Source organism: Sarcophilus harrisii, chromosome 1 (genome assembly GCF_902635505.1).
Source record: "Sarcophilus harrisii chromosome 1, mSarHar1.11, whole genome shotgun sequence".
Taxonomy (NCBI): domain Eukaryota; kingdom Metazoa; phylum Chordata; class Mammalia; order Dasyuromorphia; family Dasyuridae; genus Sarcophilus; species Sarcophilus harrisii.
In genome coordinates, this window is record NC_045426.1 from 314,410,110 (window position 1) to 314,437,103 (window position 26,994).

The 26,994-nt window shown below is 40.2% G+C and overlaps 1 protein-coding gene across 1 annotated transcript in view; it reads right to left on the reverse strand.

The window, feature by feature from the left end:
* The window catches only part of HS3ST2 (heparan sulfate-glucosamine 3-sulfotransferase 2), a 139,277-nt gene extending 128,931 nt beyond the window's left edge, over positions 1-10,346 (reverse strand). The window contains exon 1 of the mRNA XM_031945333.1: positions 9,837-10,346. Within this exon, the coding sequence (XP_031801193.1) occupies positions 9,837-10,327 (491 nt within the window). The 5' untranslated portion in view covers positions 10,328-10,346. The remainder of the gene's footprint in view (positions 1-9,836) is intronic.
* Positions 10,347-26,994: the final 16,648 nt, after the last annotated feature.

A 26,994-nucleotide genomic window follows, 5' to 3' on the forward strand; every position in this document is an offset into this window, starting at 1 on the left:
GGACTTCTTATATTTTACAAACCCAAACATGGGGTTCAATTGCCCAGTGTGGGGAAGTGGTGATTATTAAGAGTAGGACTTAGGTAGAAGGGTGATTATTTAATTTTTAAGCATAAAAAAAGAATAATCCATGATTTGAAAAATCCATAGTGATTCTAAGCTCCAAGTCCGCCCAGGAAGTGCTGCTAGTCTGATTCCCTCTCAACAAACTGACTGAAAATACTTTACCTCATCCTCTTTCCTGTCAATCTGCCAAAGCAGACCCTACCAGTGTAATGTTAAACACATTCCAGGCCTCTGCAGCTTAGACAGATAAAAATTAGTTATGAAGCATAATGGTATTTCTAACTTGCTGATGGCTTTCCCCCACCTATCCAAACTGCCTTCAGACTACAGACCCCATTAAACCATTAGTTCAGTCCATCAGGATATCATGGCAGCTGAACAGGATCTTCAGTAAAAGTTGTCTCTAGAGAAGAGAGAAAGACATCATGTCCTCCAGAGTAGGGACAATCCACCCTAAAGATGCTTAACTTTATTTTATTTATTATTTTTTAATAGCCTTTTATTTACAGGATATATGCATGGGTAACTTTACAGCATTAACAATTGCCAAACCTCTTGTTCCAATTTTTCACCTCTCACCCCCCCACCCCCTCCCCTAGATGGCAGGATGACCAGTAGATGTTAAATATATTAAAATATAAATTAGATACACAATAAGTATACATGACCAAAACGTTATTTTGCTTACAAAAAGAATCAGACTCTGAAATATTGTACAATTAGCTTGTGAAGGAAATCAAAAATGCAGGTGTGCATAAATATAGGGATTGGGAATTCAATGTAATGGTTTTTAGTCATCTCCCAGAGTTCTTTTTCTGGGTATAGCTAGTTCAGTTCATTACTGCTCCATTAGAAATGATTTGGTTGATCTCGTTGCTGAGGATGGCCTGATCCATCAGAACTGGTCATCATCTAGTATTGTTGTTGAAGTATATAATGATCTCCTGGTCCTGCTCATTTCACTCAGCATCAGTTCGTGTAAGTCTCTCCAGGCCTTTCTGAAATCATCCTGTTGGTCATTTCTTACAGAACAGTAATATTCCATAATATTCATATACCATAATTTATTCAGCCATTCTCCAACTGATGGACATCCATTCAGTTTCCAGTTTTTAGCCACTACAAAAAGGGCTGCCACAAACATTCGTGCACATACAGGTCCCTTTCCCTTCTTTATAATCTCTTTGGGATATAATCCCAGTAGTAACACTGCTGGATCAAAGGGTATGCACAGTTTGATAACTTTTTGAGCATAGTTCCAAACTACTCTCCAAAATGGTTGGATTCGTTCACAACTCCACCAACAATAAGATGCTTAACTTTAAATGGACTCTTCTGGAGTGACCAGAAATTTGGTGGTTACCCTGGGGGAATTCTAATTACTGTGGCACCCAGTACCAACATAATCCCTGTCTAAGTCATAGGACCAAGAGTCAAAAAATTAATAATTCCCACTTCTCTCAACCAAAATTAAATTTTTAAAAGTGAATATGTCTACAAGTCAACAAGAGATCAAATGTCTCTGTGTGTTATGCCCTCCGTTAAACACTAACAAATAGCCTACAATTGAAAAAGAAGGTGGGGAAAGAATTCCCTGAGATAGGGGAATGAAATTCTTTCCCTCCTTAGTTCCATCTCTTAAATGCCTTGACTTCCTTTGTATTCCAACTAAAATCTCATCTGATAGAAAAACCTTTTTTCTGATCGCCTTTATACCAGTGCCTTCCCTCTGCTGATTACATCCAGCTGATCCTGTAAATGACTAAACTGTAAATGGCTGTTTGCATGTTATCTCTCTATTAGACTGTGAGCTTATTGAGAACAGGGACTGTTGCTGGTCGTTCTTTGTATTCCCAACATAGTGACGGGTACAGAGTAGACACTTAATAAATGTTTACTAACTGACTGATTGTTCACACAATCATTAATTTAGAACCAAAAAAGAACTACAGAAATTATCTGGTCCATCCCCCCCAGTTTCACAGATCAGGAAACTGGGACCAAGTTAAATGGTTTGCCCAAGGTTGTACCTATGAAGAAGGGCAGGGGTACGGCTGTACCCAGGAGGATTTGTCAGATCCCAGCAAGCGGAAAAACCTAGAAAGAAAATCACTCTGAATTCTTCCCATGGCTATGGTTAGGTCTTCATTCTCCTTAGACCTGACCTTATTTCTGGAAAGCACACCTTCAGGGCTCTCCTGCAAGACAAATAGGCTTCACTCTTACATCAAACACCAACATCTATTAAAGAACACATCCTTCATCTCTCATACTCCTGAATTATAGCTCTCTAACCCTTCCTATCAGGGATTCAGCACTGGCCACTCAAGAAGGCAGAAAAGGCAGCCAAGCTCACCCTTCAAGGAAGCCTCCCTGGGCTATGACAGCTCTGCTCACCCATAATTAATTTTCCACATTGCATTACAATGACTGTACACATGCTGGAAGTAACTGTCACATCTCCTGGATGCTGCCTGGGTGACTGAGAGCTTACAAGGCTGATAGTGGATTTATGAACTCGGTCATTTCATTCTGAGTCAAGAGAGACAAGGGTCAGGGAAAAAAAGTCTAGGTGTATCTCTATAAGACTACACGTCCACATATGTGCCCACATCTGTAATTGTATATACTTGCGTGCACATCTGTGCACAGCAGGCCTGGCTCAGTCTCTGAGTTTCAGATATTTAATAGTGCATAAAAAAAATTATGAGAAAAGTGTTTTGCATTAAAGCCTCCATGCAGATGGTCCTCTTTTCTTCTGCCTCTGGGTTTATTATTGGGTAAAGTTTTGATTTACAGAAGACCAGCCATGTTTTTACAGTTTGATTTCTTGATTTAAACAAGCTGGATAATGTAATGGACCTTTTATTGCGCCTTTTATTGTCTCTCTTACTTAGACTGTAGGCCCTTGGGGCAGGGACTGTGTCTTCGACATTTTATGCAGCCCCAAGAACACCAGTGGTGCTCAACAAATAATAAATAACCTGAATAGTAAAGCCAGATTCCAAGAGTTACAGAACATAGTCATCCTTTGATATGGTGACATCATACCAAGGTGCGCAATTTTCATCCATTATCTTTATCTCATTTGTATATTATAATCTTGTTGAGCAAAATGTCATCAGAGGTGAAATTCTCCATGAAAATAAGTCAAATCTTTTGTAAGTAATTTGAGTAGTCTAAGTTTGATAGGCTTCTTAAGATCCTTAAAACTACAGAGTGGTACACAGCTCACCCCATCAGAGACCCTGGGCAACCTTTACTTTGACAGAGATATTTATACATAGCATGAAAGCTTTTCAAAGCACTTTTATACCTATTCTGTCATTTCATCTTCACAGTGGTGGGACATTATTTTTGTATGACAGGTGAGGAAACAGTTTTGGTTGTACAATAAGAACAGAGTGAAGATTAGAACTTGAGTCTTGGGACTCCCAGAACAGTGTCATTTTCAGTATTCATGATGCTTATCATAGGCTCATGAATCATAAATGTAGAGCCGGAAGGGACATTAGGGGGGGTCAATCTAGTCCAATCTCTTTATGTTAAAGATGAGGAAAATGTTACATGACTTAGCTAAGATCACAGAGGTGATAATCATTTGGCTGAAGTAGAATTTGAACTTGAATTCTCCAAATAATCCAAATCCCTTTTTCATACCATTATACTCTACTGTTTCTTTCCTAGACAGACTTTATTATGGGATTTTCTACTCCAATCTCTATCTTGCCTTGAATTGATATAGATGTAGAGATTCACTAAGTGTTTATTAAATGCCTACTACATACAAGGCACTATGCGAGATATTAAAAATGCAAAGACAAAAATGAAATTGTGCATGCTCCCCAAAAGTTTATAGTCTACTGATAGAATACAGCTGACTCCAAATAAATAAAAAAGGAAGTGACATGAAGATAGGAACTAAGAGTGCTATTTGTCTAATACCAGCAAATCTTTTCCCCATTCCAGAATTCTCTCATATACCTTTTCCCCTCTCCAACTTGAATTCATTTATTTACTTCTTTTTTTCCCCCGAGGCATTTGGGGTTAAGTGACTTGCCAGGGTCACAGAGCCAGGAAGTGTTAAGTGTGTGTCTGAGGTCACATTTGAACTCCGGAGTTTCTGACTTTAGGCCCGGTGCTCTATTCACTATATCACCTAGCTGCCCTTTACAATGATAATCCTACTCACCACCTCCACCACCACCCACCAAAAAAAGAAAAACCTGTAAATTTCCACCTAAGGGAGAAATGCCAGGTAGCTTTTCTGGAAAACTCTTGTCAATGGGACACTGAAAAGCTGAAGAGAATTCTTTTTAATGTAAAATCAGAGGACTTGGATTCAAATCCCTACTTTTTATTTTACTGCCTACTTGACCTTAGGCAAATCTGTTCATCTCTCTAAGATTGATTCACATTGTCTGTCAAATTGGGGAAGAAGGAGTGGAATTCAAGACATGAAAGATCCCTTTTGCCAAGGTTACAATTTTCCAAGTCTGTGATTCTTTGAAAATCTGAAATATTTCTTGTTCCAAGAAGGGGAACATCACATCCCACAGGATTGAGTGTTAAAAAAAAAAAAAAAAAAAAAAAAAAGGCTCTGCCTGCTGCTCCCTTCAGGATCTCCAAGAATTTGGATCTATGGATGATAGAAAGTTCTGAAGGAATCTCAGTGCTTTTAGATTCAGGGCAAATGACTGATACTTGGGTATTGTTCATGTCCATATATACACATGGCTAAGTAGAAGCAGACTATGTAAGGATTACAGTCTCATAGTCCCTTCCCCTCCGTTTATCAATCTTGGTCTCTGAATAGGATTTTCACTAATTCCTAAACCTTATTTCAATTTCATGTCCAAACTTTAGGAATGTCTGATTATTCAGAGAATAGAGAAATTTTTCTATTGTGCTAAAAGTGAAAATTTCCCTTGATTTCATAGATTTCCCTACCCAACTTTCCCCAGATGGTTAAAGTCATCTAATCAATCAACAGCCGCTTATTAAGTACCTACTTACTAAATGCTAGGCCTGTGCTAGACTACCTCATAATACATATAATAAAACAATCCCTCCTCTTCTAGAGCTTTATATTCTAACAGGGAAGATAACAGAATATATAAGCACAAACAGAATAAATGTAAAGAGAATAAATAAAAAGATGTTATGTATACCGAAGTTTGGAAAGTATTAAGACTAATCACATTAATATATAATTAATCACATTAATATAATAATTAAAGATTTACATAGTGATTTCCTCACAATAAGCTTCCCTTGAGTATAAAGTATTCCCATTTTATAGAAGAGGCTAGTGGAGCTTAAACAAGCCAAGTGATTTGCCTAGGGTCACACAAACAGTAAATATCAGAAATGAAACCTGGACCTAGTCTTAGTTGAGCTACCAATTTGCAGTCAGGGAAAGATTTCCCTTAGAGTTGTTGAATTAATGAGATAATTGGCAAAGTATCTTGAAAATAGTAAATAATCTTAGATATCTTAGGTATTATTGCATGTTGAAACATTATTTTCACAACTACAACCTATAGTTTGAGAAGTTTAAGTCTGAAATTGAAAGAACTGAAAGTCAGTAACGAGCTATTGTTATTCTTTTTCTCAGAAAGTATGATCCCAGGGTGTCTGGCCCGCCTGACATTCATCATCTAGGTATGTGTGGGGTCAGTTTGCTACAAAGGTTTCTCTAGTAGGAGCTGAGTTTGCCTGATCTTTTCTATTGAGAATCATTTGGTGGGTGGGAAAAATTAATACCCAAGAGAGAAAGGAAGGAGGCAGGAAAGAAATAGCAACCACCACCACTATAGTTCTTAATCAGCTGAGATTTTAGCAGAATTAAAATGCAATTTTTTTTTTGGGGGGGGGGGAAACTTACACTGCCCCCATAGCCAAGGTTCACAGATAGGAGGCTAAAACTCACACATGCCAATGTTAAAAATAAAAATGATCGGAAGGAAAGAAGGGAGGGAGGGAGGGAAAAAAGAAGAGAGGGAGAGAGGAAGGGAGGGAGGGAGAAAGGAAGGTAAGGAGGAAGGAAGGAGGGGAGGAAGGAAGGAAGAAGGGGAGGAAGGAAGAGGGGAAGGGAAAAGGGGAGGGAGTGGGAAGGGAAAGGAGAAGGGAGGGAGGGGGGAGAGAAGGAGGGAAGGAAGGAGAAAAGAGGGAGGGAAGAAGGAGGGAGGGAAGGAAAGGAAAGGAAAGAGAGGGAGGGAGGAAAAAGAGGAAAGGAGGGAAGGAAAGAAAGAAAAGGAGGAAAAGAGGTAGAGAAAGAGGGAGAAAAAAGGAAGAGAGGGATTTCTGGTTGGAAGGTGGAAAAGAAACCTCATTTCCTTTTCACTTAGTATATGGATATGGTATGGGTCTTAGGAGGATCAATGTTTGGGATAAGGGGTGTTAATCTGAAAGTACAGGGATAATTGATTATTGTTATTTTACATTTGCAGCATGCTTCACAACCATTTATTAGTTGTTCCATCAAGGAAGCGCTAGCCTCTATCAGGGAACTGGGTTATAGCCATAGGAAGGAGCACTAGCGGCCAATCCAATCTCTCTCCCAGATTTGGGTATTGTTTGTACTGCCCCAAAATTAAGTAGAAACAACCTAGCTAGGAGTTACAATCTGGTAGCCCTTCCCCTTTGCTTATCAGTTTTTGCCTCTGATTAGAATTTCCACTAATCTTGAAATCTTACTCTAATATCGTGATTGCTCTCATTCTCCATACTCTGTTTTGGAAAGGGAGTAAGGTATGTTTTGTCCAGGGGTGGGGGGTGGGGGAGGGGTCAGGGAGAGTTGTGCCATTTTGGTCTTTAGTTCAAATTACAGAATCTCAGAATTGCAATGGATCCTAGGGGTTATCTGGTCCAAATATTTCCCAACTTGTGCAGAAATCTCTTCTACAACTTCCTTATTTTTATCTAGCTCCAGGCAGAAATGTTTGGGTTTTTTTTTTCCTTCAGAGAACAGAGAAAAGTCTAGTATCAGTAATTGTACAACTAAATATCAAAGTTGGCAAAGCTGGGTTTTTTTTTTTTTTTTTTTTTTTTTTTTGGCAAACCCAATGCTAACAAATTTCCTCATTCTCATATCCAATGTCCTTATAGAATCATGGAATATCTATTAGACACTGAAAAGACTATCTAGCCTCAATTCTTCTTTCAGCAAATGAAGAAACTGAGTAAGGATAGACATAGGGAAATAGGGCACCAGATTCTTTTTCTGGCTCTATTTCTAACTGGCTATGTAGGCCTGGACAAAGTCACTTGAGCTCTCTGAAGCTCACCATTCCACATATGTGAAAACAAAACAATTGGACTAAGTCAGGTCCTCTGTCAGTTCTAATATTCTATTCAATCTATTAATTCATTATTAAAGTTATCACTATTCTAGTTGCTAGGGATTTGAAGACAAAAACAAATAATCCCTGCCCTCATTGAACTTAAATTATATTTAATGTTATTCAACAAATATTTATTAATTGCCTACTGTGTTATTCTATGATATCATGAGTTCTAGAGAGGTGAAGTTTATATCTAAGGACATAATGCTAGTTAGCTGTGGGATAGGACTAAAAACTTATATCTCTTGTCATTTGGCCCAGCATGCTTTCTACTATATCTCCAGGACTATGCACAACATTTGTCTACAATACAGATTTCTACATCAATCCTGGGCCCTTTCTCTCTGCCCATAGTGAGCAATACATATAAACTTCTACCTGCTAATATTTCTTCTAGCAAAATTAATAATTAAAGCCAGGTACAATTCACATATCTCCAGAAAAATGACAGAGGAGTGATTTTAATGGCTAGAATTCAAACCTCATGAGATAAACTGATTTAACATTAGTCTGATAACCTTTGGTAGAACAATATGTTCAAGAATATGAAATAAACCTTGGAACCAAGAAAAAAAAGTCTTAGAAGTTGCAGGACTTTCCTTCAGAATAAGCCTTTAGAAATACTCTTTAGAATATAGAGAATCCATATACTTAGTGGCTGGTTGAAAGAGGAGATAAGGAGGGAAGTTTGATAAGTTCTGATTCTTAGAGTTCCTGAAGATAAGAGCCAGAAACCTCCCTAAAAGACACTAGGAGCCTGAACCTTTACTTTAGCAAAATAGAAGGCAGTGACTAGCACCACAGAGTCTGAAGGAAGGTTCTTAATTGTTCAGGCAGATGGGCAGATTCCTGGGAACACCAGATGGAACTCTGCAGGGCTGTCAATGCCACCTTGGAGAGCTGCTGCCTAACTAAACATGAGGAAAAAACTTCCTAACAATTGGAGCTGTCCAGAAGTAGAATGGAAGAGATAGAAATAGTGAATTATCCATCACTGCAAGTCTTCCAGCCAAAACCTAGATCAAGGGTATGAAGAAGGGGATTCCTACTTTAAAATGTGTTAGAGTAGATGATCTCTGAAGTTCTCCTTCAATTCTAGTATTCTCATCTATCCTTGATCTCACTAGTTGACATCCATGGCTGAGAGCCCATTTGACATTATGAGTTCAAAATGAAGTTTATAGGCTACCAAATCAGTTTTCATTTTGGTTTGTCTCTTTCTGGTAGATATAGGGATATGTATAGTTGGGATTTAAGGAAAGTAAACCTGATTTTATTTTTTGGGGTGTACCATGAAAAGGATTGCTGCCAGTTTGTAGTTACCCATTTCCCTGGGGCCAACCCCAGGAAACCCCAATTTTAAATATTTCAGCTTCTACTAACCCAGCCTGGGAAAACTATCTTCCTCTTGAATCCAGAGAGTTTGTTCAATTTCAATCCACTGAGGTTTCCTAAGAGGCAAGTCTAAGGAAGCCTCAAATCTCTTTTCCACTCTCCCCAAACTCCTTAGTCACAGGAATCTCACTCGGTACCCTCCCAGCAACATTACTCTGAATTTCTAGGAGTATGTGGTGCACTTCCATTTTAATAGTGAAGTTTCCAAATCACCTTAATGAGCTCCCTCAGAGACTCTTCTCAAAGAAGTTGGCTCCAGTGAGTCTTTTATAGACTCTCCACTAGCATATGAAGTTCAGAAAAAAGAAAAAGAACAAAAAGCCTCCTGTGTTCAAAACCCAAAGGCTAACAAAAGCCCCAGCTATCCCATGAATTTCTCCTGGGAGGGCTGCCACCATAATTAAAAGTAGAGTCCTGTCTTCTGGGAGGAGTGAGATCCAGCCCTAGGGAACCGGATAGGGAAGGTTGATGGGTATAGAAATGAACTTGCAAACCTCTCTGGACTGCCTAGAAACACAGAGAAGGAGACTGCCGATAGGAGATGGGGTGGAAGGATACCACAAAGCCTACAATTCAATGTGGAAGCCACCAAAGCCCTGGAATTTCAGTCCATGGCTAATAACATTAACCCTTAATATTCTGCAGAGATCCCAATCTTGGCTGCTTCCCTTACTGCAGAGGCGGCAAAAAACCCACGTCTGTGCCTCTTGCAATTCAACACCCGGCTGCCACTTTCTTCCCTTTCCCCTCAACCGGGCCCACTCAATTCCGTCTGCCACTGGCGGGGCGCAGATGAAAATACTCCATCCAGATGGGAGCAGAGACTACCAAGTATCTCGACTCTCCAGAGCGCACATAAACCAGGGAGGGCGGTTCCCTCTCAGTGGAGGAGAGATGGGGGACACAAGGCACGCAGGGACCGAGACCGTAGTTTACTGGGCCCCAAAGGCTGTGGGTTGCAGAGCTCCCTCCTGCTGAGCCAGTCCCATCTCTAGGAAGCCCTAAGGGAAGGAATTAATGTCTTCTTACCTGTACCAGTCCAGACCCCGGTCGTAGTTCCGATCAAAGAAGTGGGGCTCAGTACCCACAGCCCGTACGTCTGGGTGTACGCGGATAAACTCCAGCACCGCCCGGGTGCCCCCCTTCTTCACACCTACGATGATGGCCTGGGGTAGCCGCTTCGTGCCCAGTTTCGGGGTTCCAGAATGGTTGGTGGTGGCCAGGCGGGGAGCGGGTGCGGGCGCGGAACTGAGGGCGGGGGCCCCGGGGGAAGCAGCGCTGGGCGCGGGCCCCTCTAGGCTGCAGTAAGGGGACTTCTGGAGAAGTTTCTTGCCGCCCACGTTCTGGATGAGAAGGCAGCGGTGCTCCCCGAGGCCACGGCTTTGCATGAGGCTGTCGCAGCAGAAGAGAAGGCTGTAACACAGGTAAGTGCAGGACAGAGAGAGCGTGAAGATGAAGAGGAACCTGCGCGTCAGCCGGGGGGGAGGTGGCACTGCCCAGCCGAGCACTCTACAGGCCATGTCTCCATGGGCCCGGAGCAGGGGGCATGGTTTCCTGGGGGGTGCCGGCGGGACTGCTCCGGACCTGTTGGGGCATGGGGGGCGCGACCCCAGCAGGGGAGCAACAGTTGCGGGCTGGGCGTCGGGGCCGCCCTCTTCGCGGGGCGATGCCAGCCTGCGCGCCCACCATGCCCGGCTGCCCGGGACTCCCGGCGGCGGCGGCAGCTCTGGGACCAGGCGGCGGCTCTTCCCGCATCTCCTAGTCGTAAGAGAAGAGGCTATGGGGAGTTGAGGAGGCTCCCAGAGTGTCCCGGCGCAGGCATCCCAGTCCCGCGTTGCCCAGGACCCGCCCCCAACCTAGAGCAAGCCTCTATATCCTTCTGTGCTTGAGGCGGCCAGGGGCCCGGGAAGCACAAACCGGTAATCTCGGGTCGGATAGGGGCGTAAAACCCCGGCGCTGGCGGCAGCTGCTGGCGGCCACCGGCTGCGGCGGCGCCGGCTCACTGACTCCCCGGGAAATGCCGAGCTGAACGCGCTGCTGGCTCTATTTAAAGGGGCCGCCTGACGTCAGCGGCCCGGGTCCCTGGAGCCCGCGCCCCGCCAACAGGGACCCGGGCCCCTTCTTTTATAAAGCCTGGACTTTTCTGGGGGACCACGAGCAACCCTGTTCCCCTTCACCCTCCACCCCCACACGAAATGCCCGTAGGTGCCTGGAGCTCCTCAGTGCGCCCCAACGGAAATCCCTGCTTGACCGTGCGCTCCGAGGGGAGCCCTTCCCCGCCCCTTGCTCCCCAGGATCCATGGGCGGGGCTGGGTCGGGAAGGGCGGAGGGAAGGGGCCGGCAGCTATGCACGCACACATGGAACCAGCCCACAAACCCAGCCTGCCCTCCCGAGATGGGACAGCCACCCCCGCAAGGAGGTTCCATTCCCTCCTACTCCTCCCCACCCTCGTCCCGCAAGCTAAAAAACGAACATCACACAAGCACACACACACACACACACACACACACACACCCCTCAACGAGGTACACGCCCAGAACAGACACCCACACACTCCGACAGGGATGTAGACAAATAAACACCCAAGTAGCATATACGCCTACTCACCTACACACCTACTTAACTATCACACACCCTAAGGTTACACACGTTCTAATGCTCCAGCGCACACACAACACACACACACACACACACACACCTGACATAGGAAACAGGACAGGCAGAGCAGGGAAACGCACACACTTGAGTCTAACACACTCGGAGAAGACACGCAGCCCTCTCACGAGGACGCGTTCCCGGGACAGACCCACAGACAAACCCTCCAGGGACAGAAGCACGCCCCATCCAACACACCCAGCACTACCCTGTTAGGTGGTTTTTAGTGAGTCTGGATAAGGGTACACGGGGAAGCTCGGAGATCATTAATTAATGAGGATCAGTTTCCTGTGCGAACCTCTGAGACACACCAACTCTCAGACAGTGAGTCACACACTCATACACGCGGGCGCGCACACACGCACTCGGGACTGTCTCTCACACGCTATGACGTCCACACTCACGCTGTCAGCCTCACGCGGAGGCCCTAACGTTCTCTCACTCATTCATACACAACTTTACCCCCTCTCCCTACTGAACCGAGAAGATTAGAGGTCCCAGCCACTGTTCCCCTGCCTGTCCCCCAAAACTGACAAAATAAAAGCTTGCCTAGTTTGTTTCAGAGGGGAGCCCTCTGGCGGCGGGTACGGATTGCGAGGAACCGGTTCTCATGCTTAGAAACGTCAGGTGCGGGTTCTTCTCTCGTGTTTTGGTGGTGATCTGGGGGATCCATCGTGGGTCAGGGTGCTGCGGGGAGGAATTCCGAGGAGGACGGTATGTTCTAAGAGGTTTGCAGAATGAAAGCAAATTACCGCGGCCACCAAATAAAACCATGCTTCCTTACAGCCTTCCCTGAGTGCAGCAGAGTCTGTTCTTCCTTCTGCATGATAGCCTCCACCGTTCTATTAGCTAGGTCCAGGAAGGTACATTTTTTCTTTACTGAGACAGTGGGGCTGGAGGCCAAACAAGTAACTACAGCCACTGGGAATTTTGGTCTCCCTTGGGGGAAGGGAAGACATCTACATTTTACAATGAAAGCAAATTAGGATGGGTGCCAATGCCCACAAAGATAAAACCATAATTCAAGAGGATGCTGAAATCTCAGAAATGCTTTTGAAATTAATTTATATTCAATCTAGAAACATGCAAGACAATATACCTGGTCAAAAAAAAATTCAATACTAAAACAAGAGCCATAGGACAAAAGCACATCCTGTGCATCACATCCCTTCCTTTCTTTACAGAAACAGATCTAGCACAGGTTCTCTTAACCTGAGGCCGATGGACTTGTTTGCTAAATATTTTGTTAACTGTATTTCAATGTAATCCAATATAATTTGGTTTTCTTAGTGATCCTATGTGTTTTATTTTAATGCATAAAAGCATGATTCTGGGAAGAGGTCCATATGCTTCACCAGACTGCTAAAGGAGTCTATGAAACACATACAGATACTCTCTGAACCTCCGTTTGAGGAGAACACACAAGACAATCAAGTTTTCATTCCTCTCCAGGCTTCACTTGAAATTTTCCCAGCCATCACTCAGAAACCTCAACATCCCAGAAGCTCACGCCAGCCCTAGAACTCACACGTTGGAAGTACCCTTTTTCCTCACCTTTCCCCCATTGAATGGTTCCTCCTAGAACTATCATTTAATGAGGGCACCCTAATTTTCTATATAATGCCTTGTATATCTTTGTATTATATACCCCCATCCTTTTCAGCTTCCTTTTTATATATTGTCTTCCCCCATTAGAATGTAAGCTTCTTGATATTGGAGACTTGTTTTTCTGCTTGTATTTTTATTCCCAATGGTTAGCACAATGCCTGAACACAGAAAGTAATTAGTGAATAAATGCTTGTTGACTGACATGAGAAAACAAAAGTTACTCTAATGCAGAGGTAGAAAAGACCTCAGAGACCATCTAGTAGAGCCCACTCACTTTACAGATTAGGAAATAGAGGTAAAAGAAAGTTAAATGACATCCCAAACCATACAATTAGAAAGCTTGCAGAGAAAGAATTTGTATTTAGGTTTCCTATGTTAACTCCAAGATCTGAAGTGTCTTCCCTTAAGTTATGTAGCTAGTGGAGGGAAGAACGGGGTTTTGAAAGCAATTCAATTCAATTCAATTCTGTTGACCACTCCAGTGACTGTTACAGTGCAATGACTAACCTAATTGCTTCTTTCTAGTATATCAGTCTGACATCTTTCTTACTCCCGCTAGACAATGAAACAGATAGCTTTTAGCCTGGAATAAGGCTTGCATTCACATCATGCCTAAGACACTCATTATCTGTGTGACTTTGAATAAGTCATTTGGCTTTTGACTACCTTCTCTGTATAAAAGGGGATAATAATGGCGCCTATCTCTCAAAACTGTTCTAACAATAGAATCAGTTCATATTTGTAAAGTCTTTTGCAAACCTTGAAATGCTATAAAAATGTTAGCTATTACTATGATCATTTCATCATTAAATGCCTATGTGTAAAGCACTATGTTTAGTTCAGGAGATTCAAAGATTTAGTTATTCTCTTCAAGAAGTTTACAATCTAGTAGGAGAGGTAACATGTTTACACAAATGATTATGTTACAAATGTGTATATATATATATATATATATATGTATGTATATGTAGTTTCTGCTTCCAAAATACTTTATTTCCTTTATCAAAAATAGTTGGAACATTGGAAAGAACATTGATTTTAACACTGGAGGGCTTCAATACAAATTCTGGTTCTGTCACCAACTATCCATGATCTTGAATAATTTACTTAATCTCTTACCTCCCTGGGTTTCATCTTTGAAATGAAGAAAGATTAGAGATACTAGAGAGTTGATTCATGCTCAGGAATTAGATAACTTCTAATGTACTTTTTGTATCAGATCCCATATTTTCTCATTCAGTTGTCACAACAACATTTATTTTACAGATGAGAAGCCTGAGGCTCATAGACTCTTGCCTCAAGTTACATAGTTAGAAAAAGGAAGAGCTGAGATTTGAAAGTAATTCCATTCTTTTCTATTGGTCAGCCTGATGATTGTTATAGTGCATTGGCTTCTTTAATTATAAAGAGCATCATACAAACCAAGTACAATAGGAGTCCAAAAAAAGACAGAGATCACAGCCAGAGATATAGTCTTGAAGGTGGGGATAAGATTCCTAGAGGAAGAAAATAGGCTGAAGGGTAAAATTATATGAGGAGGATACAGAGACAGGAAAGTTTGCAATGGAATAAGTGCTTAACTTGGAGGCTTAGAGCAAGGGAAGAAACCTGAATCAGATAGACCTGGTCAAAGCCAACGTTTGAATTCAGGCTAGAGTGGAAGGGGAAAGGGAAAGGGGAGAAATAAGCACTTATTAAGCATGTACTTTGTACTAAGGTACCTTTACAAATATTACTTCATTTCATCCTCACAACTACCCTGAGTAGTGAGCTATTATGGTCCCCATTTTACTATTGAGGAAACGGAAACAGACAAAAGTTAAGTGGCTTACTTAGGGTCACACAACCAGTATTTGTTTGGGGCTGGTTTTTATCTCAGGTTTGCCTCACTCAAGACTCAGAGCTCTATATATTGTAACACCCAGATGCCTCAGGAACTAATATATTATAGTCTTTCCATTTTCAGGCAGAAGTAGCTAGAAAAAAATAAAGTTTCAGGATGGTGAATATAAAAGACATTCGAGTTAGAATCAACAGACTTGGTGACTACATATGGAAAGAAAAGCAGAAGGGGGGTGAATAGGACTTTAAAAAAAACTCTATTACTGCTAACATGGTGAGAAGAAATAGTAGGGCAAGATATTTAGATTTATGAGTCAATCTTATAATGGTGTAATACCTGTCCCAGTATTGGTGGAGAGCCTCTTATTGGTGGAGAGGAATACCCTACTTTTTCTGAGTCTTGAGACAGAGCCCCAACTTTCTTCAGTCATATTTGGGATTTTTGAACTTTCAAATCTTTTTCAAGGAATCATTTTGATCTTGTCTGGCTTCCAGCTTTCAGAGAGAATGGAACAGGCTAACTCTACTTCAGAGGGTTGAAAGAAAAGATTTTGGGAAGAAATGAGATGGGCTAGCAGCCTTCATCGTGTCTTCCCAGGATTGTTGACCTCTTTCAATTCTATCTTATCCCTAATGCAGGGAAGTGCATTCACCCTAATTCTCCACTAATAAGAAGGGTATCCCATACCCTGGGATAGACATTGGGACAAGGATTACAAAGGTAACCATTGAAATAATAGGCATAATCAATGGATATATATAAAGATAGAAGAAAAGGCTGAAAAAAAAAGTATTAAATAGAATCTAAGAAATAAATTTAGATAGTGGTAAGAGATATACAGGAGAGATGTAACTATAGAGTAACAGAAGCCATAGGTGTATTGTATAGATTTGTTCATAGACACTAGCAATTCCATATCTATAGATTACTATGTCACATATTCAACAGATATCAGGGAATGGATTTTGAAGATGATAATTAGGCCAGTCTCGTTTTCATTTCAGCATAAACTAGTATTATTAAATATGTATTAAGGAATTCAACTTATCTACGGAAAACAAAGGTTTACTGACAATTTGACCATATTTATAATTCTCATTTGTGCTTGGTATTGACACTGATTAAAGTAATTTCCTGCACACTTAGGCATTATTGAAAAGACTATGATGTAGAGTATATATTTATTTATATGATCACTATAGATTTGTTTGCATAAGTTCATAATAAATTTTTAACAACCAAAAGGTTCCTATTTTATCCTTTTGTGATTTTAATTCATGCTGGTGATATGACTTCTCAATGGAAATCTAAATATACAAAAGTAAGTTTGAGATATAATTATTCAATCAGTAAGAGAAGAAATGGCTAGTCTGTTGTTAGTTAAGCTAGATATGAATCTGACATCAACCTTCAGTATACTTAAGAAACTATTTATTTTGTGGCTGAAATAACTAATAAGGAATTCTTTAATGCCCTACGACTGGTGACTAAAACATGGAGACTGAAGCACATGGGGCTACCTGTAGACTATGTGATGGGTGACAGTGTTGTAGGTTAGCAGGACATAGCAAAACCAGCAGAGGGCAGCAGTAGCCTCAATGAATTGCTGGGGTATTTGCTGCAGCTCACATTTATAGGATTACCAAGAACTATGGCGAGACATTAGTAGAGAGCTGTAATAAAAAAAGTAAGCTAAAGGGGAACATCAGAAGAGGGTATTATTGAATGAGGATGGCATGAGGCAGATTTAAGTGGGTTAGATAGGTAGTAAGTCAACAAAGCTAAATAGAACTATAATCTTAAGGGCAGGGATTCCCAACAGAAACTGGTTAGAAATTTAGAAATGCAGGCAGAGCATCAAAAATATTAACAGCTGAGACAACTGACCAGGTTCCATAGTGCAGAGGTCCTCTTGACTGACATATTTTTCTCAAGATCACAAGGTCATGCATGAGTCAGACCGAACTTTAGAGATCATCAAGTCCAACCAGATTATTTTATAGATAAAAAAATTTGAGGACTGTGGAACTCATGTCTGAGTTCTAATTCAAATTCCACTGCTCTGGCCACTATGTCAACATTGCCTCTTAATATCATCATAAAATGATATCACATAGAACTGAGTGAAAATATAACCCTGAGCATACTTCTTAGCACATAGTAGTTGCTTAGTAAATTCTTATTGAACTGAATCATATTGAATCAAGTTTTCCTGACAACAAAGTAGTACCATCATTCTGGGAAAATACATGATAAGTACCAGGATAATTTTCAAAAGCTGACCAGATTGTTCCCCTGAATCAGAATTTTCGGTGGATCCTCATTGTCCAAGTGGAAAACAAATAACAATAATTTTAAAAAAGGTTAAATGCCAATAAGTTTAAATCTTATCTTTAGCAATTACTATGTGTGTGACTTTGGATAAGTGATTTAACTTCCCTAGGCTTCAATTTCAACATCTATGAGAAGAGTAAATGACCTCATTGGTAACTCAAGATCTATAACCTTCTCATCCTGTGAAAAACACCCATCCATGGAGGGCCATAGTGTAGAAATGGGCCATGACTATGCTTGGGGTTAGCTACTCCCCTTACCCTGAAGTATACTAGAAACTTTGTCATTTACTCTCAGTGTCACAGCATTCTATGTCTTCCAGATTCCAGACTTGGCCCTAAGATAGAGTTCGTCTCTCTATCTGGTTGGAGGACTAGATGATAGGTCCTCACACTTACAATATGGTACCTTCCCATAGCAATGAAATTCATTCAACAAAGTGGTGAAGAAGTGCTAAAGGACCAATGATCCAAAGGTTTTGAGAGAAGTTCTAACATACTCATTCAACAATTTGTGCATCATGAGCATGTTATTTTTTCAGTCTCCTTTTGGTTGTTAAAATTACAAAGTTAAACATATGAAATCATTCCCAGTGACACAGTGACAGATATCTCTCTCTTTACACACACACACACACACACACACACACACTCACTATTATTTGGTTTTCAAATTCTTCATCTGAGTACTGAGCTGTCAGTGAGAACCCTTTGTTTTTCGATCCTTTTTATATAGGCAACTGATTCAGGGCCATCACCAGTCATCCTGATCTAAGTCTTGTCACTAGACTACTATGATTCCAGAGAACTGAGACTGATAACTTTGCATAGCTCCACCTCATTTAAATCCAATTCACTTGCAAATAAAGACATCCACCTCCAAAACTCTTGAGTCCTCTTCAATAACAAATGACAAACAATAGTAATAGCTCCTAAATAAGTAATAGTACTTTTATTTTCTTAGCCATCAATGGACACCTAATTTGCTTCCTTCTCTATAATCCTACCATACTGATAAACTTTTCCCATTCAATGTTCTGTCTCCCATCACTGTGACTTTTTCCTGATGGTGCCTCCTTCCTAGAATGCTCTCCCTCCTAATCACTATCTTATTGATTGTATCACTTCCTTTAAAATTAGATCCACTCCAGGAGACTTCCTCTACCATGCCAAGATCATTGCACTCCACTTCTCAGATTGAAAGTACCCTCAACTCCTACAAGACTACTTTGATTGACTAATTTCCCCTAAACTTTCCATCTTTAAGGAAGAGTCCCAGGTCAACCTGCTGAATCACAATACTTTCTCTACCATATCCCCAGGGCATTTTCAAGCTCCCATCCCCCTTTTAGACACCTTTCATGTAATGTCTTACCCCATTAGGATGGTTTTCCTTAGAAGCAGGAAATATCTTTATGCTTGTAATTGTATGTAAAGGGATGAAACTCTTAAAAGGTGTGCTTGAATCAGCACTTAAGGCTAATTACCTATTGGACAATGACTATTAGCATATGTTTGGAAAAATGGCCCTTCTCACTGTTCTGTGCTGGTTTGATGTTTGGTATATACAGATAATCACAGGAGAGATTAGAAGGTGGTGTGAGACAAGCCAGCACTTTGCAGCAGGACCAGGAGAAGGGAGGTTGGTGGAGAGCTTGTGGCAGTTTTGTCCATCTCCTTCATTTCTCCCCCTAAAGACCAAGGACTTTTGCTTATCCTGACTCTGGCTGATCATGAGGTCTCCAGGGAGTTAACCTGGAATTTACAATTGTATTCTAGTGCTTAGCACAGTTCATGGCACAAAATAAGTTAAGAAATGCTTGGTCACTTGACTTGACTTTTCCCATCCTTGTAGCTATTTATTATATGTAATGTATATACACACACATGCATATGTTGTTACCATCATTAGAATATAAGTACCTTTCAAGCAAGACCAATTTTTTTCTGCTTTATATAACCAGTGCTTAGTGTAATGCCTGACTGTTAATAAAAATGTTTGTTTTGATTGATTAATTTTTCCCTACTATTAAATTATTTATTTTTATCTTTTATTCCTGACTTCTTTGATGTATTATTCAATTTTTGTTGTTTCATTTTTACTATATATCTCCAAAAAAGTCCATTGCTAATATTATCTACCTATTGTAGATTATTTGTAAGCCCAAGAAAATCCCTTAATCCACTTTCTCATGCCATTATTCTATAAACCTGACTTGGTACCTGTCCCTCTCTTCTTTTCATCAGCATCATGGACCTAAATAAGGAAAATCACTTTCAAAACAGTCATATCCAATATATTCATCTCCTAGAATCAGGACCCTATAGAACAGAGTGCTTTAAACATATATTAATTTAGAAAGCTTCAATTCACAAAATTTTATCTCATATTTGCTGTGTGTTTATAGCAGTCAGCAAGCATTTATTAAATGCTTACTATGTTATAGACCCTGGAGTAAATGCTAAGTATTTAAAGTAAAGCAAAAAACAGCGTTCAAAAAAGGGAGAAACCATGTAAATAATTAAGTACATAGGAGATATATACAGAGTAGATGAAGGCACATAGCTCTGGAGGGGAAAGTGAAGCAGATGACCTTGAACAAGCTTTTCTCACTTCAGTTCACTTGCATGTCATGGCATCATTTCCCCAATGTCACGAACCTCTTTGAGAATAAAGGACAAACAACAAGATGAAAGTTGTTAAAAGGCAAAGGCATTAGCAGTTTGAGGTGGGTAGGGATAGGGAATCCTGGTGATGTGACTGATATAGACACCAAATGTTGGGGTTTGTCACGAGAAGAATTCACAATGGCCATTCTCTTTGGCAAAAGATAGGTTTATTTAAGAGAAGAGATTACAGACAAAATGAAGAAATACAATAGACACCAGAAATGGTAAATGTGAAATAGAGTGGCAGAGCATATACTTAGCAAGGAAAGGGGTTTTTGACAATTAACAATGGAAAGGATAAGTTTTGTAGTGGAACTCACAATTAACTAGGAGAAAAGGTATATTCCATGAGATGGAAGTTTGCCCTTAACTGACAAACTAAATCCATAGAGGAGTTTAGCACCTTAAAAAAGTTAGCTATAAGAAGGAGAAATACACTATGAAACATGATGGGGGAGTAAGAGGAAATATACCACATGACATGGGAGAGGGGAAAGGAAAGACCACTTAGCAAAATTGTGGCAGACTGACCCAAATGGGACTCAACAAAGATGATGTGAGCCATGGGCAGATTTATATGGGAGTTTTAACTTGAAAAGTTTGATATAACTTGGATTTCTGACTGGGCATAGCAAAGTAAGGCTACTCATGACCTCTGTGATATACTTCAGGCTCTCTCTGCCAACCCCATCTAGTTACTCAAGATCTCATCATTGGGAAAGACTTCTAGCACAATGTGAGATATGAACTAATCCTTGCAGGAAATCAGGCAGAAATAAGTCAGTCAGAGCATTCCAAAAATGGGAGACATCCAGCACAAAGATCTGGAGATGGAAGACATAGTTAAAATTATGCTAATTTCCTTAGGGTTACACATTGTTTTTAATCTTTCACATTTGTCTATCCATCTAATCCAAATCCATAAACCTATGTTCTGGTCAACATTAGTATTAGCCAGACATTTTGAAGTTAAAAAACAATAATCTTTACAATGTCATACTTGAGGTTTGGAATGTCCTGCTATACAATGGATGGCAGCCAGATGAAAGTACCAAAGGTTGTACTTCAGACTGGCCATGTCTAAGCAGTGGGCTATTGTAAACTAAAAGGTGGTTTCCTCTCCTCTCCTCATGAGTTTTTGGAGATGTGTGTAAGTGTTTGTGTGTGTGCATATACATGTATATGAACTGTGTTGCACAGAGTTTAGAGGAGGGATAAGAAAACATTTTGTGGCAAAATATGTAACAATATTGTTACTGTAAATCATTGGATTTACAGTTAGATTGAGAAGCATTTATTAAATGTTTACTTAGCACTGTGCTAGGAACTGAGAATCCAAATACAGAGTTTACAATTTTTATTGTGGAGCCTACTTATATTAGGGTAATGATTGTCTAGAAAGGAATTTAAGGTAGGAACAAATGATAAACACATATTTTTCTCTGTTTGACTTATGTCAGAATTGTAGTTTAATATTCTGGTCACTAAATAATAGGAGAGAATTTGGTAAGTTAGAAAAAAGCCCAGGAGAAAATATCTAAGAATGTGAAGAGATCAAGAACTAAGTCATATAATCAATTTTTCAGTCAATTAAGTGTGTGTCAAGTATCTGTGTAATCCTGGGCAAGTCATTTAATTCTGTTTGCCTCAGTTTCCTCATCTGTAAAATGATGCGAACCTCATAAGTATCTTTGCCAAGAAAACCACAAATGAGATGATAAAGAGTACACTCAACTGAAAACAATTGAAAAACAAAATTGAACAATAGGGCATCTCCTTGACCTACCCTTCTAAAGGAAATGGTAGTATTGATCTTATTACAGTTCTGAGAGTAAAAATGGAAAGCTTTGGGGAGGGAGGCAAGTAAAAAGAATCTGCAAATCAAGCGGCTTAGCTCCTTCCAGGACTAGCATCTAGAATGGCCATTTAATCCCAGATAAATCACAAAGCCTTCCTGGACTTCAATTTCCTCATTGGTGAAATGAGTATTAGGTTAAATTAGATTAAATAATTTCTGAGGTAAAATAATTTCTAAGGTCACTAATGACAAATCATAATGATCACAGTATTCCTTCATGTTTTGGAAAATCAGATGAGATGGTCCACATTCTATGTCTGTTAGAAAAAAGTTTGACACTGAAAGTCATATATCACGGAAAATTTATTACAGAGAAGTTTCTGGCCAGAATCACGTTCCACTCCTCTCTAGGAAGAGGGATCACTGGGTACAGAAACAAGACAAGCTTTACACTATTAGTTCTTCATAGTAGTCCCTTCCCTTTCAGGTTATATCACCCCTTAACATGTTGCTCATAGACATGTTCCTCCTCCCTAGTCATACATCCCATGTTCTGTTAATGAAGCTCTAATTTTATATGGGGTGTGTGGGCTTATATGCATGAGGTTCATTAAGCAAGTGCAATAAAGAAAGATCTTCTCCTGCTCTTTGACCCTTGCTGGTTTAAGCCAGTTTCTAGGCTAGACCTCTTTATCAGAATTTTGTAGCTGTTACTTTTTCCTTCTGAAAACTCATTGGTCAGTGATACTTATTTTCTTATGCTATCTTGAAGCTTGCAATATTCTGTGGAAAATTAATTTTTCAGTATTTTTCACAATATCTAAATATCAATTATGTGGACACTTGATCCCAGGGACCAGATCGTATTGTGATATATTGAAAAATAGTGGAGGAAAAAATGCATTCATTTTATTTCATTTGTTACTTTGCAGAACCATGTTTCTATCCTGCTTCTTCCATGAAGACTTCTTTGACCACTACAACTCATATTATCTGCTTCCTCCTAAAAATTCTTGGCCCTCAAAATAGTGCCTAATTCCTGCATGGTGTTACTTTTTAACTCTTGTGTGCTATTTTCATTTCTATAAGGAAATTACAAACTACTCAGTCACAGGGACTTTGTGACTCTCATAGTATTGGCTACCCAACAGGTGTTTAATAAATGCTTATTGAAGGAATAAAATCATGTGATCCCTACTAAGAAAGAAAAATAATTTTGGGGGACATGGCGCATCTAATTTCATAGTTCTAACAGTTTATAGATATATCTAAGATTATCAGTTATGGTACTGGCCAGTTTTGGCATTACCTAACTAGAAGTAGTAATAGTTCATATCTCATTTTTTGCATCCTGCCTTCCCTTGGTGGAATCCAAAATACCAGCTATGGCCATCAAAATTATATGGTATTGCTACTATCTCCATTCTGGAAAGTACAAATGAGAGGGACCTTGTTTACCATGATTGATACTTCCAGTAAAGGATCTTTTTATCTTTTATCTTAGAAGGAAAATGCAAAGATGATGAAAGAAGTCTTTAGTTGCCCAATATGGACACATTTTTACTGTGTTCTTCAAGTCTTTTTTTTTTATGATTGTGGTTGATCAGAATCTAAAATAGTTAAATTCAGGTGAGATTTCTCACTCTGAGTACAGAGTTTGGCCATTATCATTCAGGATGGGAAAATCTCTTGATCAATCTCTCTTTTGGCTAATGAAAATTACAGATATTAGCCAAACCATATAAATAGATAGGAATATTTACATACACACAAGAAGGAATACGTGCACTTGCATATTTAACCATGTGAATATATACACACATCGATATACCTAAATACCTAATAATATTTTACTTGTCACTCTCAAATTCTAGACCCAGCCCTTGCAGCTATTAAAATAATATATATCCAAGTATTCTACAATATAAAATTCACATATATACATATATTATCACTAAAATTTAGCAAACCACTAAAACTCCCTATGATTCAGTTTTTTGATTGGTAAAATTAAGCGGGGTGAACTGGATCATATCTTAGGTCACTTCTGATTCTAAGTCTGATGATTTTCAAGGTCTTTTCTGAAAACATTTATTGCACCCTGATTTTGATCTATTTTCTTAAAAAGTTGTTTTATTTTAAATATATGAATAAGGACACAGGAAATAACAGCAAGTTTTTTGCTATCCAGAGAGAATCATCCAGATTACTTTGCTATCCAGACTTCATTTTGCATTTTTGGGGAAAGGTAATTCTGTCTCACTAAGTACGTGTGAACACATCCATGTGTATTTTGTAGCACCCTTCCTGTGCCTGTTTTTAACCCTCAAAACCATCTTTTTAAGTCAATGCTCCAGGAATGTTAGCTATATTCCAAGGACACAGAGTATTTTATAGAGTTCCCAAAATGGAATCACCATTTGAGGGAATTTAATATCTTCCAAATTCAGGATTTAGATGTAGAGTCCTCCCACATGGAGTCTGTCTCCTCATGCTGGCCTGTTTCTTTCTTCATTCTTGTAGGTAGCATTCACATTGAGCTTTTACAGATCAGTATCAGTCTATAGAACTCTAGAGAGAAAAGTTCTTTCAGGGAACCCAAGTGCTCACTTGAGATTTTCTCCTTAAAGCTGAAATCTCTATTTCTTAACACTACTTCTGAGGCCTGGGTCTACCATGCAGAGGAACCCATATGTATAGTCATGATTGAAAGAAGGGCAGACAAGGAAGCAATTAGTCAGCACAAGTCAATTAGACCTTCCCATAATTATTTGGCCAGATAGGCAGAAAAGCAAGTGGGCATTTAGGAAAGCAGATAGGCATTAAATAAATCACACAATTAGTCTGACATGACAAGTAAGGTAAACAGGTAGCCAGGAAGCAGATAAACAGGAAGACATAAAGCAGGTAGGTAGATGCAGGGAAAGCAGGAGGCAGGCAGGTAGACAGGAAGGCAGGAGGCAGGCAGGTAGACAGCATTTCAGACAGGCAAGTAAATAGGTAGTTAGGTAGTCAGACAGTCAAGGCAAATAGGAAATCAAGCAGATGGATTGTTGGGAAGAGGGATAGCAGGACAGGGAGATAAACAGGAAATCAGGCAGAAGAGCAGATAGACAAAATAAATAGATCAGGTGGACAGTTAGGCTAGAATCTATTCAGAAAGCCAACATGTCAGGCAAAATATCAGACAAGTAGACAGGTAGTCAGGTAAATTAGCAGTTAGCCTGGAAGTCAGGCAAAGAAACAGACAGAACATCTGAAAGACAAGCAGAAGATAGGCAAGATAGGAAGTCATGCAGACAGGCACACTAGCAGGGAGACAGGCAAGTCAAGGAGGGTCGATGGAGTTTTTCCCTCACCAATGTGGCCCATAGCACTTTCTCCTCCTAACATTCCTTGGAATGCTTGGTGACCACCCTGGCATTTTGTCTTTACTGGCGGGGAAAAAAAGAATGACTCTGCAGTTCATCTCTCTCTACTTATCATCTCCACTGATGGGAAAGGTGTTGGGAAAAAAGGAAACAGTCTCATCAGTCATGAGCATCCAGCCTGTGCAGTGACAGACTGCCAAAGCCAAGCCACAGACAAGCGGGTTTTTCCATTTTCAGCCACTTTATTACCTCCATGTGCTGACAGAGCCTCGGCAGCAAACACATGGCATGCGATTGGCAACATTAGCTGATATTGTATAAATAAAGATGGAGAAACTCCTCCAGAGTTTCCCACTTGCAGAGGGAAGAATTCTGCCTAAATGGGTCGGTTTGCCTTCTGTCCTTTGCTTTTGGCTCTCCCCCTCCCTTTCTCCCTCCTCCCCGCCTCCACCTCACTAACATGTTTGCAGTTTACACCCCATTTCACACAAACAACAGCTTTCTAGCACTTCCCTGCTCACATGGTACTGTTGGGCCTTGGCCGTGGTGCTAATAGGAGGCTGGCACCATTGCAGGGAAACGCTGCTACTGGGGGAAAAACATGATAATTTACTTCCATCAGCTTCTGCCTCCTCCCTAATCCATCTCTCTCCCCCACCCCCAGCTCCTTTCTCAGGATATGATTAGCTGAAAGGTCATAGCTCATTTCAGGGAATTTATTAACTTGCCAATGGAGGAGACGTGATGAAATCTATAATTTTTCCCCCTGGGTAAGTGTCAGCTGAAAGGAGAGAAGGACAGAGGAGGGAGCAGTGGGTTGTGTCCAGAGTTCATAGTTTGTCTGTCTGCAGGATGTCAAGTACCAGCTTCTAATCTGTTCAGGGAAAGCCATAACTTTGGCAAAAGAGGAATTATTGCAACTCTTAACATGCTGGTGACAATGTCTGTACAACGGGGGAGTACTTTCTTACTAAATTTCCAGAAACATAGTAAAAATGGAATAGATGTTTTGATGCTTTGAACTATTGGATGGGGAAATACTATCTACCAAGATCCCTTCAAGTACAAACAATGAGGACCCAGAAAAGCATGGTGACTTCCGAAAACTCTGCAGTAAGATTTTGGAGATGGGTTCTGGTCCTGGACTTGTCATTAGCTATTGCTGCTTGATCTTAGTTGAAACATTTCTTCTCTTTGGGGTTTTTTCCCTTTCCCTATAAAATGAGGAGGCTGGACAAGATGATTTTTAAAGTGCCTGCCCAGCTCTAACATCCCATGATTCTCTGAATTGTTAAATGATCTTTGAGCCATCTTTGCTAAAGAGTCCTTATTTAATGAATTGGCCTTGGCAAGTGTCATTAGACTGAGAAATGAGAATGAACTGCTCATTGATGGGCCCCTTTACTTGCCAGTTCTTTGGTTTCCTTTAATATTTGCTTATAACCATATTGCTACAATGTCTGTTCAGGTTTCCATAGCACTGATTTTCCAAAAGGCGTGAATGACTGTATAGATAATATTTCAATTTACCAGTACTTCAGTTTACCTACCAATTTGTTATAAATCATGCTCACACATAATTTAAAATAATCACTATAGATTTGCTCATGTTTTTCCCTTCATCTGTTCCTCCTTTCTACTGAGCCAAACCCTGCCTATTCTTTAGGTTCAATCTTAGCTCAAGTCTCAAATCTATTATAAAGCCTACAATAGAATGGAATCCAGTTCCCCATGAGGACTGGAGTAGAACACATATGGCTGTTTGGGGGGAGGGAGAAAGGAGGGCAGAAAAGACAAACTTCTGTTTAGGATTGGGATGTGGGGGAAGGGAAAGTTGCAAACTCAGGAGATGAGTTTTCATACTCTGAGACAAGATCAGAATTCTGTTAGTCTTGAATTAAGGTGAAA